Raw genomic sequence first — 22014 nt, 5'->3', positions numbered from 1 at the left:
AACGGGGAACGCGAATAAGGTCCGAACGGGGCAGTCCGAGGTGCGCGAAGGCGTTAAAACACGAATTTTGAAGAAATTTTGAAAATTCGTCAAAAGTGATAAGGCGAAAGTGATGGCGAAAGGAAAATGACAAAAAAAAAACGCGAAAAAAAAAATTCCGAAATATCGCGGCCGCCACAAATTCACGAAATTCCCGGCGGCCGGCATCGAAACCACGACCCCCGGGTCATCCGCACCGACGCCTTACCTACCTACCTACCTACCGAGTTGAAAAGTTGTGTCGAATCTATGACTCTTAAGCGGTTTCGCCGTCCCGGCGAATCGCGAACGCGGTCCCGGCGTCCGCGGAGGGCTTTTGAGCCGGCGATCCCACCGCTTCGGGCGGCGGACGACAGGCTCCGCCACCCCCGGACGTCGAAAACGCGATATTCGCGAAAAAAAATCGGACCCTCCGACGCACGTATTTATGCCCGTATATAGTAATACCTACTCGACGGCGGCGATATCGGCGCTCCGCTCTCGGCGTCGTCCCGCGGCCCCGGGACTCGTCTCGGACGAAGTACGGCCGCGCGCGGCCTATAAATTTAGCTGGGAACGCGAATATCGCGTCGACGGGGAGGTGAGACTTTCGAGAGAGCGGCGAGACGCGACTCTAGTCGAAAAAGTCGGAAAAATCGGTAAGACGGCGACGACGCCGCGCTTTCCGCTATCGTTCTCTACGCCGCGGCGCACTAAAATATTCGAGTACGGCCGCGCGCGACCTATAAACGTAACGGGGAACGCGAATGAGTCGCGAACGGGGAGGGCGGACGCCTCGAAGAGGGCTAAAACTCGAATTCTCGAAAAAAAAAGGCAAAAAACGCCCGCGACGGCGGCGCTCGGTTTTCACGTAACGGCCCACGCGGCGGGCCCGCCGGGAAAAAATTACGGCCGCGCGCGGTACGTAAATTTACCGGGGAACGCGAATAAGGTCCGAGCGGGGCCGCCCGGGGACCCCAGGGGGGGTAAAACTCGAAATGTGAAGAAATTTTGAAAATATCGAAAGAAATCGCGAAAAGTGATAAGAAGGAGTGATAACGCGGCGACGGCTCCGCCGCCGCCGGGAGACCGCCCGTCGAATTTTTTCATTGGTAGTCTCTTACGCTGGTTCGGAAATTCGCCACAGGCCGCGCCCTCGGGTTTCTGTTTTATACTATAAGACTAGCTCTCCGAGCGTCGCTGGGGGAGACCCCCAGACCCCCCGTGGTTGGTGAGGAGTGTTGTCGATGTCGGATGCCGTAGTGGTCTTGTGGTCTGGTCGTCAACCGATGTCGGTTATGAGTGTTATGATAAGAACGGTGGATATTGATAAGAAAAGTGGATAAGTGATAAGGATTTTGGATTGCTGATAAGGATGTTGGATTAATGAAAAGAATGGTGGATTTGTGAGAAGGATAGTGGATTAGTTAACCGGAGAGCTGTAAGTTTTTTACTGCCTTCAAAAACGCAAAATCAAGTAATAGAATTCAAATATTTCGGATAATCATATAGCCACCTCGATTTATTTGGGGTTTGGCGGGTCAGTCACCTACCTCGACGTTAGACTTATATGTCTCGGCAACAGGTATGCAACGTTCAAAACGTGAAACGTGAAAAAAATTGTAAGACATTTCGGGGGTCCATGAAAATCATATAGCCGCCGTCTTTTTATGGGTGTCTAGCAGGTCAGTCACCTCGAATGACGTTCGCCGTAGTAATAAGGGTAGCCAATCCGACTGCGTCGAATCGCGGACAACGTTCATTACTGTCACCGAAAACGGAAAATTAAGTAATAAAATTCAAAACATTTCGGGCTTCTATGCAAATCATATAGCCACCGTCTTTTAAGGGTGTCTAGGAGGTCAGTCACCTTAGTGGTCCGAGTAGCAGACAATATGCGACGGCCGGGTCACGTCGTCAGGTATGCAATCTGACTGCGTCGGATATCGGACAGCTTTCTTTACTGTGAAAAAAAAAAGTAAAACATTTCGGGCTTTTATGCAAATCATATAGACACCGTCTTTTTAGGGTGTCTAGCAGGTCAGTCACCTCAGTGGTGCAGGTAGGCAATCCGACTTCGTCGGATAGCGGACAATGTGCAACGGCCGGGTCACGTTGTCAGGTATGCAATCCGACTGCGTCGAATCGCGGACAGCGTTCATAACTGTCACCGAAAACGCAAAATTAAGTAATAATTTACATGAAAAAAATTCAAAATATTTCGGGCGTCCGTGCAAATCATTTAGTCGCCGTATTTTTTTGGGTGTCTAGCAGGTCAGTCACTTCTAATGACGTTCGCCGTAGTAATAAGTAATTGTTGTCGTTATAAGTAATAGTCGGTATTTTGTCGAAGGCGGGAATTTTTGAAAATCATGTTTGCGTGTGTATCAATCAATGTCGATATAATGTCAATTAATCAATTTGTTACCTGCATGGGTTACCTGCGTTGACAATTAACTGCGCCGACGTCCCACAAACCGTTCTTAAACATCCGACTGCCGTCCGACGGACAACACGTGAGTATATTTTGTATTATTAATTTAATTTTTTTTTTTAAAACGTTCACCGCAGATCGCAGGTATTTATCAATCAGTATAATGTAACAAATGCTTTCCGTCAGAAAATTAAAATATTTAATGTTTAAACTTAGATTTTTTGTAAGCACCTGTCCACGCTTTCCGGCAAAGTTGTTAAATATCTATACTGTGTCTACGTTGCACAGGTCGGGGAGACCAATATAGAAAAAACAAATATATTGCGCTGACATACTGTAAATGTTGCATCTTTTTTCTTTTTAGAATGAATTATATAAAGATCAACTTCAATGCGGCGGTGCAAACACTAAACATGAGCACCGCCGCCCCTGCACCGCCGGCCGAGACCGCCGTCGCCGCACGCCATCGCCATCAACCGCCGCGAAAGGCACCCCCCAAACGCCGTAAGTACATAGGTGATAGGAAAATTTAAAAGTTTACTATTAATTAACGCCTACATCGTGTTTCAGGATGTTATAGATGCAATAAAATGGGGCACACTGTCCGGCAATGCCTCGGTGAGTGTATATCGCATTTTCATAATAAAATTAAAATTAAATTAATAACGTTTGTTATATTTATAGCCCCACAAACACCTAGGAGAGCACCAGCCACACAACGTGGAGGGTTGAGTTCCGTTAGGGTAAGGCCGCCGCGGAGTCTGAGTGCAAGGTCGACACGCACTCAGACTCCCGGTCCCCAACCTATCGGAATATCAACCCCGATGGCATCAACCGTAAGTAATATTTTTAATCCTAATAGTGCTAAATAAATACAAAATTGTAAGATATGAATGCACACATGTGGTATTGGAGAGACCACAGTTAGTTGTGAATTTGAGAATACCTTTTAATGCCATGTTTAATTTGTTTATATAAATTGTAGACGTTGTATGAATCGATGGCTGGTGGCTCGTGTGATTCGGCGTTGCGGCAGCTGGAGGCGCTAATAATTTCAACACCGTAAGTAGTCAATTGGATAATTTTTTTGTAATGCCATTATCCTAACAATATTTTTTCCTCTAATATTTTTCAGATCTCATGAATAAAAACTTTTTTTTTCACATGTCTTGTTTTTATTTCTTACCTTAATATAATAATCATGGTTAACACATTAGTTAATAGTAGTAATATTAGAGTATAATAATATGAGTAGCCTATGTGTTAGATGTACAATTTCTAGGGGTCTGATGTGATATGTTCACTTGTGTAATTATGTATTTGAATAGTTTGTGCCATTGGTAGATGTGTATCACAAAAATAGGTAGTGTAATACAAAGAACACCAACCAATACTGATGTGTCATTATAATACGGTGACGATACAAATAAAACTTTAGGCTATTAAATATAAGTCATGATTCGCCTTGCAATATTATTTTTATTCTTACATAGACGTTACAAATTATTTACAAATTACCAGTAATTCTAAGTGATGAGAGGTAAAATAGCTTAGAGTGTAATAGGTAGGTAATAATAATAATAAGGTAGCTAGTAAAATATTGATGATACAATTAAAACGTTACCTATCACAGTAAAAATAATACAAACATAACAATACAGTCTACTTGAAACTAACTGATATTTGGACTATTATTTAAAATAATTCATACTGATATAAATCACAAAGTTCTTGACATAGGCGTTTAAATGTATTATAATATACAAACATTGTAATGACAATTGGTGGTCAAACACCAATAAAATATTGAATATAATTAACTATACATTACAAAGTAATGTATATTAACTGTGTAAGAAAACTTTCCAAATGCCTATAATAATATAATAACTAACTGTAACCGTAGAACTTGTATAATACTACTAAATGCCATTGAAGGTGTGTAAAACATCAATACAACAATATAGATAGTATAAGATAAATGTTGTTAAGAGATTTTCAAGAGAAAAAGGTCTACCTAAATAACATCAGTACAATGCTCTAGGTTAAGATATCTGTTGTATTTACAAGTACCAATCATAGAACAAAGAAATCCACAGAAGAATATTTAAGTTGTTTCACACATACTAATAATCTTTCTAACAACAATAACTTTGAAACGTTGTAAAACTGTATTGCACTGTATAAAAGTATAAAAGTATACATGTTGTAGTCCAGATCATTTTTCAAAGAGTTGTACAAAATAATGTGTGTGACTACGCCTAAATCTAAGCTCTGTCCATCCTAACATCAGTACAATGTTGTATTAAGTATTAAAATAAAATACTAATAAAATACTTATCTAGTACACAACTTACAAATGGCCTAGTTCAGTAGTAAGTAGTAGTAGTAGTAGTAGTAGTAGTAGTAGTAGTAGTAGTAGTAGTAGTAATAGTAGAAAAAAAAATGTGTTATTTAATACAGAACTTTAACTTACAACAATAAAAAGAAAACATTTTAATGATTGTGTGTTCAATCTTGTGTTGGTTAGGTATTACTGTAACAACAACAATAACGACTTACATTTAAAAAATGTATTGCACTCTATAACAGTAAGTGTAGGTACTCGTATGCAATAAGTGCATTTATATGAAATCATTATATGATAAGTTGAATGTAAGGTTGAATATGAAATCATATATGTGGTGTTATTTTTTAAAGAGTCTTCAATGTGATAAAATCAAGCACACCTATATTTATCACCACTAAGTATTGATATAACACACATCAGTAGTAAATATGTTACACCGTAGTACAAACAAAGTTAGTTGTATAAATAAAGGAGAGAAAGTATTAAAATAATCTTAACATTGCTAACAGTACGGCAATATGTGAAATTATAAAACACTTATCCAGTACACAGTTCACAAAAAAAGGAGAGGTTAGTTAGGAGTCTCTAGTAATACCTACTTTGTGTAGTAGTAACATTAAGAAAATGTAAATTTATGTGAGAAAACCTTAAGTGTTCTATAGTAAAAGTTGATATATTAGTATAGTTATGAGTTAATCTAGGTAAAATAAGCTTTACCCAGTGTTTGATAAGCAAAGTGTTTGAAATCTGAAACAGCAGTAACACAATTGAATGTCGTTCAAGTTATTCTACAATTTAATCATAATATAATAAGTTGAATGAAAGTTTTATGATAAAATAGACATTTAGTTTTCAAGAATGTTGTACCGAGCCAGTATAGTATGGTAGTATAGTAGAGTACAGAAACAATGATATGCATCTAAGAGCACAGTGAATAATTAAGCATGTAAGGAATTTTAACCGCAGGTTGGGTACTACTCATTGTCATTGGCTTAACTTTAAAAATTACATACTATGGAATAAACGTAAACAAATGAAATGAAATTAGCACTGCAGAAATTGTAAATGTTGTGAAAATTGATCAAACTTGAAATAATGAAGATATGTGATCCAAATGAGTGTAATATCATGAATTTTGTTATAATATGTCATTCACTTGATATTGTGTATTAAACCGTATTTATAAGGTCTAGAAGTATACTTTTGTGAGGTCATGTGTATTATGTTACAACAAAAAGCTTGAATGCCATTGAGTTAAGTTATGAAATTAAGTTAGGTTTGAAATACACAGTAGGTACATCAAACTCACGAGAGTATACAACAGTATTAGAAGTCCAGTCAGACGGGCATACCGTCATGGTGTACTGCAATGAAATGATATTTATTGAACACACTCACCAAAGAAGGCACTGCCATGGGCCACAGACGGCGGCGCCGCGCGTTTCCCACAGCGTAGTCGACACCGGGGACGAAATGCCTCGAACACAGCTGAGATGTTTGGTTCACGGGAAAACCATGGTCCACCACAAATGCCACCCACTCAATACGACGATGTACGGCAGTTGGAAATCTAAGAGGCGACACATTATTTATTATAATATATATATCGATATGTATCAACGTGTTGTGTGAAATACCTGTGTACGGAAACGTCATCGATGTTGTCCACAACTCCGCATAAAGCACAGCGTTTGACCATTTTGAATAGCCTAAAAACATCATCACGAACGAACATATTATAATAATAGGAATAATAATAAGTGAAAAGTAAATACTGAATATTATGAAAACCTCGTGGTAAAAAAAAAACGACTGATACAGTTTGTTATCAGCGGTGATGTATGAGTATCGTGTGTTATTTTTAGAATTAATAGGTACACACCGGCTTACATGATGTACATAAAAAATAGAAAAATACGAAAAATTACATACCCAGCTCGCAGTAGCACAATATTATGAATTAACCGTAAAACACGTGTCCGCAATGGCAACGCGCCGAAACGGCCAACGGACTTACACGTCTAATACGTATTCAGCTAATACGAATGCGGTTTAATTAACGTTGTAGGTATTCAAAGTGTACGAAAAAAACTCGAAATGCGCCGTGAGCAGCGGAGAACGATGTCTGTAGGCGGTGAAAATATGTTCGTTGGCGATACGCGCCGCCGCCACGAATACACCTGTAGTTTATCTATCTAAATAGTATAATATAGTAGTAGTAGATATAAAAGTTTACTCACCGGTTTGTGAAAAGCGCCCAATGCAGAACAACAAAACTCAAAGAAAAGCACTGAATATTAAATAATACAACGTATTAGGCTTTTCGGTGAGATTTGATGTACGTTGCAAGAGCGCCGGTCACGAGATGAGGCAGGTTGACACGGGCGCGTTTCGCGTCGCCAAAGTTGTCCCCCCACGGCTCCACTCCACCCCACGCAAAGCGTATAATGTTGCGTATAATAACGGTCGTACTGTATTATCGCGCGTAGTATTGTGCACTGTATAATATTGATGGTCCACTTTTAATATTTCTCACGCATGCATAAACACTTACACCTATTATTGTATTGTGGGTATGTACGCACACAATAATAATAAGAAAAAACAACCACCTAACCTAACGTACTTATATTTACCTACGTCATTAGTGTACAATTGAACGCAAATTGGTATACCTACACTTGAAGTAATAGTTATTATAATAATTATTATGTGTCAAGACATTCGGTACCGACCCAACGAAAACATCGTGACCGTTATGTTTATATATTTATTATGTAGGTACATGATATAATATTATTAAGTTACCATACGATATACGTGTTTAGTATATTGGTGTCTTTTATCAGATACACGTGTAGGATAATAAGAACCTATACGACCTACATAAACATTAAGCATGATATGTATATCTATATACATATATTTGAAAAATCGCGTGAAAAAAATGCTCTTCGTCGCATATATTCAAGCCTAATTCATTTATTTTCATGCGCTCACCGCGACGTCAATCGGTCAAACGGGGAGTCAGAATTATAAAAGGCGAAAAAAGAGGTCCGTTATTACACGAGCGCCACAAATTAACTTCAATCCCGGCGGCCGGCATCGAAACCACGACACCGGGTCATCCGCACTAACGCCTCACCTACCTACCTACATACTGAGTTGGAAACTGGTGCCCCGGGACTCGTACAGGAGAAAGTACGGTGGCGCGCGGCCTAGAAATTTAGCGGGGAACACGAATAAGGGGCAAACGGGGAGGGCAGACCCCTCGAAAAGGGCTAAAACTCGAATATTTGAAAAAAAAGGCAAAAAACGCGCGCAACGGCGGCGGACGTAAAGCGCGTCGTCTCGGCCGCGGAGGGCAAAAAAGTACTCAAAATCTGACGGGGAACGCGAATAAGTCATCAACGGGGAGGTCTGACGTCTTCGATAGGCGTAAAACTCGAATTTTGAAAAAAAAACGTAAAATGTTGGTTAAATACGAATATCACGATAAGGCGGAAGCGATGGCGAAAGTTAAATACCGAAAAAAAAAAACGCGAAAAAAAGAATTCCGAACTAACACGGCCGCCGCAAATTATTTTCAATCCCGGCGTCCGGCATCGAAACCACGACCCCCGGGTCATCCGCACCGACGCCTTACCTGCCTACCTACCTACCGAGTTGAAGACTCGTGTCGAATCTATGACTCTTAAGCCGTTTCGCCGTCCCGGCGAATTACGAACGCGGATTCGACGTCCGCAGAGGGCTATCGAGCCGGCGATCCCGCGGCTTCGGGCAGCGGACGACCGGCTCCGCCACCCTCGGACGTCGAAAACGCGATATTCGCGAAAAATATCGGACCCTCTGACGCACGTATTTATGCCTGTATATAGTAATACCTACTCGACGGCGGCGATATCGGCACTCGACTCTCGGCGCCGTCCCGCGGCCCCGGGAATCGTACCGGTGAAAGTACGGCCGCGCGCGGCCTACAAATTTAGCGGGGAACGCGAATAAGGGGCAAACGGGGAGGGCGGACGCCTCGAAGAGGGCTAAAACTCGAATTCTCGAAAAAAAAAGGCAAAAAACGCGCGCGACGGCAGCGGACGTAAAGCGCGTCTTCTACCGGTGTCGGTAAAGAGTGTTTTCGATGTCGGAAGCCGCAGTGGTCTTGTGGTCTGATCGTCAACCGATGTCGGTTATGAGTGTTATGATAAGAACGGTGGATATTGATAAGAAAAGTGGATAAGTGATAAGGATTTTGGATTGCTGATAAGGATGTTGGATTAATGAAAAGAATGATGGATTAGTGAGAAGGATAGTGGATTAGTTAACCGGAGAGCTGTAAGTTTTTTACTGCCTTCAAAAACGCAAAATCAAATAATAGAAATCAAATATTTCGGATAATCATATAGCCACCTCGATTTATTTGGGGTCTAGCGGGTCAGTCACCTACCTCGACGTTGGACTTATATGTCTCGGCAACAGGTATGCAACGTTCAAAACGTGAAAAAAATTGTACAACATTTCGGGGGTCCATGAAAATCATATAGCCGCCGTCTTTTTATGGGTGTCTAGCAGGTCAGTCACCTCGAATGACGTTCGCCGTAGTAATAAGGGTAGGCAATCCGACTGCGTCGAATCGCGGACAACGTTCATTACTGTCACCGAAAACGGAAAATTAAGTAATAAAATTCAAAACATTTCGGGCTTCTATGCAAATCATATAGCCACCGTCTTTTTAGGGTGTCTAGCGACCTGCTGATTCAACTCGGTGGTCCGAGTAGGCAATCTGACTTCGTCGGAAAGCAGATAATATGCGACTGTCGGGTCACGTCGTCAGGTATGCAATCCGACTGCGTCGGATAGCGGACAGCGTTCTTTACCGTGAAAAAAATTTTAAACCATTTCGGGGGTCCATGAAAATCATATAGTCTCAGTCTTTTTATGGGTGTCTAGCAAGTCAGTCACCTCGAATGACGTTCACTGTAGTAATAAGGCATCCGACAATGTGCGACGGCTGGGTTACGTCGTCAGGTATGCAATCCGACTGCGTCTAATCGCGGACAACGTTCATTACTGCCACCGAAAACGGAAAAAAAAATTCAAAACATTTCGGGATTCTATGCAAATCATATAGCCATCGTCTTTTTAGGGTGTCTAGCAGGTCAGTCACCTTTGTGGTCCGAGTAGGCAATCCGACTTCGTCGGATAGCAGACAATATGCGATGGCCAGGTCACGTCGTCAGGTATGCAATCCGACTGCGTCGGATAGCGGACAGCGTTCTTTACTGTGAATAAAATTTTAAAACATTTCGGGGGTCCATGAAAATCATATAGCCTCCGTCTTTTTATGGGTGTCTAGCAGGTCAAACCTCGAATGACGTTCGCGTAGTAATAAGGGTAGGCAATCCGACTTCGTCAGATAGCGGACAATGTGCGACGGCTGGGTTACGTCGTCAGGTATGCAATCCGACTGCGTCGCATCGCGGACAACTTTCATTACTGCCACCGAAAACGGAAAAAAAAATTCAAAACATTTCGGGATTCTATGCAAATCATATAGCCATCGTCTTTTTAGGGTGTCTAGCAGGTCAGTCACCTCAGTGGTGCGGGTAGGCAATCCGACTTCGTCGGATAGCGGACAATGTGCGACGGCTGCGTAACTTCGTCAGGTATGCAATCCGACTGCGTCGAATCGCGGACAACGTTCATTACTGTCACCGAAAATGGAAAAAATAATTACGTGAAAAAAAATTCAAAACATTTTGGGATTCTATGCAAATCATATAGCCATCGTCTTTTTAGGGTGTCTAGCAGGTCAGTCAACTCAGTGGTCCGAGTAGGCAATCCGACTTCGTCGGATAGCAGACAATATGCGACGGCCGGGTCACGTCGTCAGGTATGCAATCCGACCGTGTCGGATAGCGGACAACGTTCATTACTGTCGCCGAAAACACAAAATTAAGTAATAAATTCAAAACATTTCGGGCGCATATATTCAAGCCTGTATAAGATAGTAATAGCGACACGACGGTGGAGCTCTCCGCGATGTCAATCGGCCCCCGGGACTCGTCGCGAAAGAAGCGCGGCCGCGAGCAGCCTATACATCTAGGAGGGAACGCGAATAAGGTTTCAACGGAACTGTATGGAGTTCGAAAAGGAGGTAAAACTCGAATTTCGAAAAAAATATTGAAATTTTCGTTAATTACGAATAATAGAGGCGGAAGTGATAGCAAAAGTAAATAACGGAAAAAAAAATACGGATTATCACGGCCGCCGCAAAATATCTTCAATCCCGGCTGCCGGCATCGAAACCACGACCCCGGGTCATCCGCACCTACGCCTTACCTACTGAGATGAAAACTGGTGTCGAATCTATGACTCTTAAGCCGTTTCGCCGTCCCGGCGAATTACGAACGTGGTTTCGACGTCCTTCAAAGGGCGCGTAAAGGGGGACGCGATCGCGTCGGGAAGCGGACGACGTGCTCCGCTGTCTTCGGACGTCGAAACGGCGAGATTCGCGAAAAAAATCGAACCTTCTGACGCACGTATTTATGCCTGTATATAGTAATACCCACTCGACGGCGGCGTCCTGCGGCCTGTAAATTTAGCTGGGAACGCGAATATCGCGTCGACGGGGAGGTGAGACGTTTCCAAAACGGTTAAAACTCGACTTTTCGAAAAAATTATCGAAAAACGCGGGCGACGGCGGAACTCCTATCGCACGTCGTCTTGCTCAAAATTTAACGGGGAACGCGAATAAGGTCCGAACGGGGCCGTCCGAGGTGCACGAAGGCGTTAAACCACGAATTTTGAAGACATTTTGAAAAAATTCGTCAAAAGTGATAAGGCGGAAGTGATAGCGAAAGGTAAATAACGAAAAAAAAAACGCGAGAAAAAAATTCCGAATTAACACGGCCGCCGCAAATTATCTTCAATCCCGGCGACCGGCATCGAAACCATGACCCCGGGTCATCCGCACATACGCCTAAACCTACCTACCTACCTATCGAGTTGAAAACTGAAGTCAAATCTATGACTCTTAAACCGTAATGCGCAAAAAAATATATCCCTCCGACGCATATATTAAAGCCTGTATATAGTAATAACGACTTTACGCCGCTAAATTAATTATTGTTGTTAATCAATTACTTATTTAAAAACAATATTTACTAAACGTATCTATACATAAGCAATATCAAACAGTATAGGCATATCATTATACAATTTAACTACCAGATTTTACTGAAATATATGAAAATCTATTTGTTTATTAATATTGTATTATATGGTATCTGCAGCATTATAATTTTTAATTTCCTCAACCAATCAAGTCACCTAAAAACTGTAATGAATTAAGTGGGTACTATATAGTTATATTGTACTATTGTCTATTCAAGTAAAGAACCATATAATGCAGCCCTTGTTAAATAATATAGGGGGGTCACTCAATAAATGTGTAGATAATAAAATAGTATTAATTAAATATTAATTATTAAATAGTTTAATGGTATAGTCATATCATAATACAATTTAACTGCCAGAATTTAATTAAATACATAATATGTTATTTTTTGTCTATTAATATACATAATTTGACTCACCTAAAAACTGAAATATTTTATTATATATTTAATATTTAACCACATAATCGTTTGACATGGGCTCAAAACCTATCCATATAGTATAGTCATATCATAATACATTACTTCAACCAATTAACTCACTTGAACTGTAATATATTGAGCACAACATACTATACGTTAGTTATGTTACTATTGTCTATTCAAGTAATTAATTTATTATGTATTAAATAGTTTTTCATATAATATTCATAATTAAACCTACCTATTTAAGTTGTTTCAAATAGTATATAGTCATATAATCATACAATTTAATTTCCAGACCTTAATTAAATACATACATTTTTACTTCCTATGTTTATTTATATTGTATTATTTAAAATCTGTAGCATCGTTAGTATTTTACACCAAATTTGACTCACCTAAAAACTGTAGTACCCACTACATAGTATATTATATTTTTAATATTTAATATTCGAGCCCATGTCAAACGATATGGGAGTGTTGCTTTATAAACGTAGATAATAAAAGCAATAGCTGTGTATATTTGTTTTTTATTAATTTGATTTTATGCTAAAGATTGAACCTATCAAACGATGCTTAATAAATGTAGCTAACAATTTATCAAATAGTTTAATTGATCACTTGCTACTCATAACTAAACCTACCTACATAAGTAATATCGAATAGTATAGCCATATCATTATACAATTTAACTGCCAGAATTTAATTAAATACATGTAGATCTATTAGTTTATAATAATTATTATTGTATTATATAGTATATGCAGCAGCTATGCATCATACATAAAATTTATAATTAGCAAATCATATTACCTCAAAGAATCAACTGCCATAAAAATTTTAATATATTTAGTACTACCTTCATAGTATACATGTAGGTAAATTATATTACTATTGTCTAATTCAAGTATAAAAGAACCATTCCATATATTCCATAAGTTCTATTTTGTTATTGTATTATTTAGAATCTGTTGCAGTAAATTTATGATTACCAAATTTGACTAACCTAAAAACTGTAATATATTAAGTACCTACTGCATAGTATAGGTATTACATATTTAATATTTAACCACATAATCGAGTCCAATAAATATTGCTCAATAAAGGTAGACAATAAAAGCAATAGCTGTGTATATCAATTTGTTATTTACCTTTAAATTAACTGTTTATTAATTTGATTTTATGCTCTTTACGGGGTAAATAAACTCACTTGAACTGTAATATATTTAGCACAACATAGTATGCATGTACATTAGTTATGTTACTATTGTCTATTCGAGTAATTAATTTATTATGTATTAAATAGTTGATTTCATATAATACTCATAATTAAACCTACCTATATAAGTTGTTTCAAATAGTATATAGTCATATAATCATACAATTTAATTTCCAGACTTTAATTAAATACATACATTTTTATTTTCTTTATTAATATTGTATTATTTAAAATCTGTATCATCTTTGTATGCTACAACAAATTTGACTCACCAAAAATCTGTAATGAATGAAGTGGGTACTACATAGTTAACATTTAGTTTAGTTATTATAAGATAATAAAAGCATTAGCTGTGTATATTTGTTATATTTTATTAATTTGATTTTATGCTAATGATTGAACCTATCAAACAATGCCTAATAAATGTAGCTAATTATTTATCAAATAGTCTAATTGATCACTTAATACTCATAACTAAACCTACCTACATAAGTAATATCAAATAGTATAGCCATATCTTTATACAATTTAACTGCCAGAATTTAATTAAATACATTAAGATCTATAAGTTCATAATAATTATTGTACTATATAGTATCTGCAGCAGCTTTGTATCATACATAAAATTTATAATTAGCAAATTATATTACCTCAAACAATCAACTGCCCTAAAAACTGTAATATATTTAGTACTACCTACATATTATACAATGTAGGTAAATTATATTACTATTGTCTAATTCAAGTATAAAAGAACCGTCCCATATATTCCATAAGTTATATTTTGTTATTGTATTAATATTATTTAGAATCTGTTGCAATTCGTTATTATCAATTTGTTATTTACCTTTAAATTAACTGTTTATTAATTTGATTTTATGCTCTTTACTATGTAGTAGGTACATACTATATTGCAGTTTTTAGGTGAGTCAGAACTGGTAATCATTAATATAAAGTTAAATTGTATAATGAATTGGCTATACTATTTGATATTACTTATGTAGGTAGGTATTGTGTATTTAATCATGAGCATAAAATCAAATTAATAAATAGATAATCAAAAGGTAAATAATAAATTACAGTTTTTAGGTGAGTCAAATTTGGTAAACAAAAATTTAGTGTGGCATACAAAATATACCTACCCGTAGTATAGTCATATCGACCAATCGATCAATAATAATATAAGTATTCGAACGTTTCCGTCACATCCATCGTCGACTCGAGCTAGGATATTATTATATAATTCAACTAACCCAACGACCGTATCAACTCTTAACATTTAGGCGTTTATTTAATTAAGTATACATGTACCTACAGTACCTTCTGTGGCTATATCGTGTATCAAATATATATGTATACCGATATGAGTAGCTCACGGCGTCACCGAGACCGAGTAGGCAAAAGTCTGTAAAATATAAAATCGAACGCTTCGACGCATATATATATAATATATGCCTGTACATAATAATAACGACGCCGTCCGATCTCGCTGTTCGCGAACGAAGTACAGCCACAGGCGGTCAATACATTTAGCGGAGAACGCGATTAAGTCATCAAGGGGGAGGTCCGACGTCTTCGAAAGGGGTAAAACTCGAATTTTGAAAAAAAAGGTAAAATTTTCGTTCAATACGAATATATAATATGATAAGGCGAAAATGATAGCGAAAGGAAAATGACAAAAAAAAAAATGTGGAAAAAAAAATTCCGATTTAACACGGCCGCCGCAAATTGACTCCCGGCGGCCGGCATCGAAACCGCAGTGGTCTTGTGGTCTGGTCGTCAACCGAAGCCGACGCGGTGTATGGGTGATACAGAGGTCTAGTGATAGGGATCTGTGAAAAAATTAAGTGATAAGGATTTTAGATTTTGATAAGAAAAGTGGATTTATGATAAGGATGGTGGATTAGTGATAAGGATTTTGGATTTCTGATAAGGATTCTGGGTTAATGATAAGAATAGTGGATTGTGAATGGTGGACAATGTGCGACAACTGGGTAACTTCGTCAGGTATGCAATCCGACTGCGTCGAATCGCGGACAGCGTTCATTACTGTCACCGAGAACGGAAAAATTAATTACTTGAAAAAAAATTCAAAACATTTCGGGCTTCTATGCAAATCATATAGCAATCGTCTTTTAAGGGTGTCTAGCAGGTCAGTCACCTCAGTGGTCCGAGTAGGCAATCCGACTTCGTCGGATAGCAGACAATATAGGTCGGCCGGTCGTCAGGTATGCAATCCGACTGCGTCGAATCGCGGACAGCGTTCATTACTGTCGCCGAAAACGCGAAATTAGGTAATAAGTTTCATGAAAAAAATTGTAACATTTCGGGCGTCCATGCAAGTCATATAGCCGTCGTATATTTTTGAGTGTCTAGGTGGTCAGTAACCTCAAATGACGTTCACCGTAATAATAAGGGTAGGGTGTCTAGCAGGTCAGTCACCTCAGTGGTCCGAGTAGGCAATCCGAATTCGACGGATAGCAGACAATATGCGACGGCCGGGTCACGTCGTCAGGTATGCAATCCGACTGCGTCGAATCGCGGACAGCGTCCATTACTGTCGCCGAAAACGCGAAATTAGGTAATAAGTTTCGTGAAAAAAATTCAAAACATTTCGGGCTTCTATGCAAATCATATAGCAATCGTCTTTTAAGGGTGTCTAGCAGGTCAGTCACCTCAGTGGTGTGGGTAGGCAATCCGACTTCGTCAGATAGCAGACAATATGCGTCGGCCGGGTCACGTCATCAGGTATGCAATCCGACTGCGTCGAATAGCGGACAGCGTTCACAACTGTCGCCAAAAATGCAAAATTAAGTAATAAATTACGTGAAAAAAAATATGCAAAATTCAAAACATTTCGGGCTTCTATGCAAATCATATAGCAATCGTCTTATAAGGGTGTCTAGCAGGTCAGTCACCTCAGTGGTCCGAGTAGGCAATCCGACTTCGTCGGATAGCGGACAATGTGCGACGGCTGGGTAACTTCGTCAGGTATGCAATCCGACTGCGTCGAATCGCGGACAGCGTTCATTACTGTCACCGAGAACGGAAAAATTAATTACTTGAAAAAAAATTCAAAACATTTCGGGCTTCTATGCAAATCATATAGCAATCGTCTTTTAAGGGTGTCTAGCAGGTCAGTCACCTCAGTGGTCCGAGTAGGCAATCCGAATTCGACGGATAGCAGACAATATGCGACGGCCGGGTCACGTCGTCAGGTATGCAATCCGACTGCGTCGAATCGCGGACAGCGTCCATTACTGTCGCCGAAAACGCGAAATTAGGTAATAAGTTTCGTGAAAAAAATTCAAAACATTTCGGGCTTCTATGCAAATCATATAGCAATCGTCTTTTAAGGGTGTCTAGCAGGTCAGTCACCTCAGTGGTGTGGGTAGGCAATCCGACTTCGTCAGATAGCAGACAATATGCGTCGGCCGGGTCACGTCATCAGGTATGCAATCCGACTGCGTCGAATAGCGGACAGCGTTCACAACTGTCGCCAAAAATGCAAAATTAAGTAATAAATTACGTGAAAAAAAATATGCAAAATTCAAAACATTTCGGGCTTCTATGCAAATCATATAGCAATCGTCTTATAAGGGTGTCTAGCAGGTCAGTCACCTCAGTGGTCCGAGTAGGCAATCCGACTTCGTCGGATAGCGGACAATGTGCGACGGCTGGGTAACTTCGTCAGGTATGCAATCCGACTACGTCGAATCGCGGACAACGTTCATTACTGTCACCGAAAACGGAAAAATTAATTACGTGAAAAAAATTCAAAACATTTCGGGCTTCTATGCAAATCATATAGCAATCGTCTTTTAAGGGTGTCTAGCAGGTCAGTCACCTCAGTGGTCCGAGTAGGCAATCCGACTTCGTCGGATAGCGGACAATGTGCGACGGCTGGGTAACTTCGTCAGGTATGCAATCCGACTGCGTCGAATCGCGGACAACGTTCATAACTGTCACCGAAAACGGAAAAATTAATTACGTGAAAAAAAATTCAAAACATTTCGGGCTTCTATGGAAATCATATAGCAATCGTCTTTTAAGGGTGTCTAGCAGGTCAGTCACCTCGGTGGTCCGAGTAGGCAATCCGACTTCGTCGGATAGCGGACAATGTGCGACGGCTGGGTAACTTCGTCAGGTATGCAATCCGACTGCGTCGAATCGCGGACAACGTTCATAACTGTCACCGAAAACGGAAAAATTAATTACGTGAAAAAAAATTCAAAACATTTCGGGCTTCTATGCAAATCATATAGCAATCGTCTTTTAAGGGTGTCTAGCAGGTCAGTCACCTCGGTGGTCCGAGTAGGCAATCCGACTTCGTCGGATAGCGGACAATGTGTGACGGCTGGGTAACTTCGTCAGGTATGCAATCCGACTGCGTCGAATCGCGGACAACGTTCATAACTGTTCATAACTCCCCGGGTCATCCGCACCGACGCCTTACCTACCTACCTACCTACAGAGTTGGAAACTGGCGTCGAATCTATGACTCTTAAGCCGTTTCGCCGTCCCGGCAAATCGCGAACGCGGTCCCGGCGTCCGTGGAGGGCTTTTGAGCCGGCGATCCCACCGCAACGGGTAGCGGACGACCGGCTCCACCACCCTCGGACGTCGAAAACGCGAAAAAATCGGACCCTCCGACGCACGTATTCATGCCTGTATATAGTAATACCTACTCGACGGCGGCGATATCAGCACTCCACTCTCGGCGTCGTCCCTTTTGAGAGAGCGGCGAGACGCGACTTTAGTCGAAAAACTCGGAAAACTCGGTAAGACGGCGACGACGCCGCGCTTTTCGCTATCGTTCTCTACGCCGCGGCGCTCTAAAATATTCAAGTACGGCCGCGCGCGGCATATTAATGTAACGGGGAACGCGAATAAGTCGCGAACGGGAGGTGAGACGTTTCCAAAACGGTTAAAACTCGACTATTCGAAAAAATTATCGAAAAACGCGGGCGACGGCGGCACTCCTATCGCACGTCGTCTCGGCCTCGGCGGGACGGGACGGGACAAAGTACGGCCGCGCGCGGCCTCACAATTTAACGGGGAACGCGAATAAGGTCCGAACGGGGCCGTCCGAGGTGCGCGAAGGCGTTAAAACACGAATTTTGAAGAAATTTTGAAAATTCGTCAAAAGTGATAAGGCGAAAGTGATGGCGAAAGGAAAATGACAAAAAAAAAAACGCGAAAAAAAAAAATTCCGAAATATCACGGCCGCCGCAAATTTACGAAATTCCCGGCGGCCGGCATCGAAACCACGACCCCCGGGTCAACCGCACCGACGCCTTACCTACCTACCTACCTACCGAGTTGAAAAGTTGTGTCGAATCTATGACTCTTAAGCGGTTTCGCCGTCCCGGCGAATCGCGAACGCGGTCCCGGCGTCCGCGGAGGGCTTTTGAGCCGGCGATCCCACCGCTTCGGGCGGCGGACGACAGGCTCCGCCACCCCCGGACGTCGAAAACGCGATATTCGCGAAAAAAAATCGGACCCTCCGACGCACGTATTTATGCCTGTATATAGTAATACCTACTCGACGGCGGCGATATCGGCGCTCCGCTCTCGGCGTCGTCCCGCGGCCCCGGGACTCGTCTCGGACGAAGTACGGCCGCGCGCGGCCTATAAATTTAGCTGGGAACGCGAATATCGCGTCGACGGGGAGGTGAGACTTTCGAGAGAGCGGCGAGACGCGACTCTAGTCGAAAAAGTCGGAAAAATCGGTAAGACAGCGACGACGCCGCGCTTTCCGCTATCGTTCTCTACGCCGCGGCGCACTAAAATATTCGAGTACGGCCGCGCGCGACCTATAAACGTAACGGGGAACGCGAATGAGTCGCGAACGGGGAGGGCGGACGCCTCGAAGAGGGCTAAAACTCGAATTCTCGAAAAAAAAAGGCAAAAAACGCCCGCGACGGCGGCGCTCGGTTTTCACGTAACGGCCCACGCGGCGGGCCCGCCGGGAAAAAATTACGGCCGCGCGCGGTACGTGAATTTACCGGGGAACGCGAATAAGGTCCGAGCGGGGCCGCCCGGGGACCCCAGGGGGGGGTAAAACTCGAAATGTGAAGAAATTTTGAAAATATCGAAAGAATTCGCGAAAAGTGATAAGAAGGAGTGATAACGCGGCGACGGCTCCGCCGCCGCCGGGAGACCGCCCGTCGAATTTTTTCATTGGTAGTCTCTTACGCTGGTACGGAAAATCGACATAGGAGGCGCCACACGGGTCTTCGTTTTATACTATAAGACTAGCTCTCCGAGCGTCGCTGGGGGAGACCCCCAGACCCCCCGTGGTTGGTGAGGAGTGTTGTCGATGTCGGATGCCGCAGTGGTCTTGTGGTCTGGTCGTCAACCGATGTCGGTTATGAGTGTTATGATAAGAACGGTGGATATTGATAAGAAAAGTGGATAAGTGATAAGGATTTTGGATTGCTGATAAGGATGTTGGATTAATGAAAAGAATGGTGGATTTGTGAGAAGGATAGTGGATTAGTTAACCGGAGAGCTGTAAGTTTTTTACTGCCTTCAAAAACGCAAAATCAAGTAATAGAATTCAAATATTTCGGATAATCATATAGCCACCTCGATTTATTTGGGGTTTGGCGGGTCAGTCACCTACCTCGACGTTAGACTTATATGTCTCGGCAACAGGTATGCAACGTTCAAAACGTGAAACGTGAAAAAAATTGTAAGACATTTCGGGGGTCCATGAAAATCATATAGCCGCCGTCTTTTTATGGGTGTCTAGCAGGTCAGTCACCTCGAATGACGTTCGCCGTAGTAATAAGGGTAGCCAATCCGACTGCGTCGAATCGCGGACAACGTTCATTACTGTCACCGAAAACGGAAAATTAAGTAATAAAATTCAAAACATTTCGGGCTTCTATGCAAATCATATAGCCACCGTCTTTTAAGGGTGTCTAGGAGGTCAGTCACCTTAGTGGTCCGAGTAGCAGACAATATGCGACGGCCGGGTCACGTCGTCAGGTATGCAATCTGACTGCGTCGGATATCGGACAGCTTTCTTTACTGTGAAAAAAAAAAGTAAAACATTTCGGGCTTTTATGCAAATCATATAGACACCGTCTTTTTAGGGTGTCTAGCAGGTCAGTCACCTCAGTGGTGCAGGTAGGCAATCCGACTTCGTCGGATAGCGGACAATGTGCAACGGCCGGGTCACGTTGTCAGGTATGCAATCCGACTGCGTCGAATCGCGGACAGCGTTCATAACTGTCACCGAAAACGCAAAATTAAGTAATAATTTACATGAAAAAAATTCAAAATATTTCGGGCGTCCGTGCAAATCATTTAGTCGCCGTATTTTTTTGGGTGTCTAGCAGGTCAGTCACTTCTAATGACGTTCGCCGTAGTAATAAGTAATTGTTGTCGTTATAAGTAATAGTCGGTATTTTGTCGAAGGCGGGAATTTTTGAAAATCATGTTTGCGTGTGTATCAATCAATGTCGATATAATGTCAATTAATCAATTTGTTACCTGCATGGGTTACCTGCGTTGACAATTAACTGCGCCGACGTCCCACAAACCGTTCTTAAACATCCGACTGCCGTCCGACGGACAACACGTGAGTATATTTTGTATTATTAATTTAATTTTTTTTTTTAAAACGTTCACCGCAGATCGCAGGTATTTATCAATCAGTATAATGTAACAAATGCTTTCCGTCAGAAAATTAAAATATTTAATGTTTAAACTTAGATTTTTTGTAAGCACCTGTCCACGCTTTCCGGCAAAGTTGTTAAATATCTATACTGTGTCTACGTTGCACAGGTCGGGGAGACCAATATAGAAAAAACAAATATATTGCGCTGACATACTGTAAATGTTGCATCTTTTTTCTTTTTAGAATGAATTATATAAAGATCAACTTCAATGCGGCGGTGCAAACACTAAACATGAGCACCGCCGCCCCTGCACCGCCGGCCGAGACCGCCGTCGCCGCACGCCATCGCCATCAACCGCCGCGAAAGGCACCCCCCAAACGCCGTAAGTACATAGGTGATAGGAAAATTTAAAAGTTTACTATTAATTAACGCCTACATCGTGTTTCAGGATGTTATAGATGCAATAAAATGGGGCACACTGTCCGGCAATGCCTCGGTGAGTGTATATCGCATTTTCATAATAAAATTAAAATTAAATTAATAACGTTTGTTATATTTATAGCCCCACAAACACCTAGGAGAGCACCAGCCACACAACGTGGAGGGTTGAGTTCCGTTAGGGTAAGGCCGCCGCGGAGTCTGAGTGCAAGGTCGACACGCACTCAGACTCCCGGTCCCCAACCTATCGGAATATCAACCCCGATGGCATCAACCGTAAGTAATATTTTTAATCCTAATAGTGCTAAATAAATACAAAATTGTAAGAT

The 22014-nt window shown here is 41.3% G+C and overlaps 2 protein-coding genes across 2 annotated transcripts in view; both read left to right on the top strand.

Moving 5' to 3' along the window:
- LOC132932769 (uncharacterized) overlaps positions 1 to 3324 on the top strand; it is a 30222-nt gene extending 26898 nt beyond the window's left edge. Inside the window, exons 3-5 of the mRNA XM_060999133.1 lie at positions 2817 to 2956; positions 3023 to 3070; positions 3137 to 3324. Of these exons, the coding sequence (XP_060855116.1) occupies positions 2817 to 2956; positions 3023 to 3070; positions 3137 to 3324 (376 nt within the window). The remainder of the gene's footprint in view (positions 1 to 2816; positions 2957 to 3022; positions 3071 to 3136) is intronic.
- Positions 3325 to 3345: 21 nt separating this feature from the next.
- Positions 3346 to 21997, top strand: LOC132932768 (uncharacterized). Its single transcript, XM_060999132.1, has 5 exons — positions 3346 to 3375; positions 3438 to 3514; positions 21490 to 21629; positions 21696 to 21743; positions 21810 to 21997. The coding sequence occupies exons 1-5, from the start codon at positions 3346 to 3348 to the stop codon at positions 21995 to 21997; spliced, it is 483 nt and encodes a 160-aa protein (XP_060855115.1).
- The last annotated feature ends 17 nt before the right edge of the window (positions 21998 to 22014 follow it).

This window comes from Metopolophium dirhodum, chromosome 1 (assembly GCF_019925205.1).
Source record: "Metopolophium dirhodum isolate CAU chromosome 1, ASM1992520v1, whole genome shotgun sequence".
NCBI classification, from domain to species: Eukaryota; Metazoa; Arthropoda; class Insecta; order Hemiptera; family Aphididae; genus Metopolophium; species Metopolophium dirhodum.
Note: the sequence above shows the minus strand (reverse complement) of the source record. Positions and strands in the feature narration are given on the sequence as shown.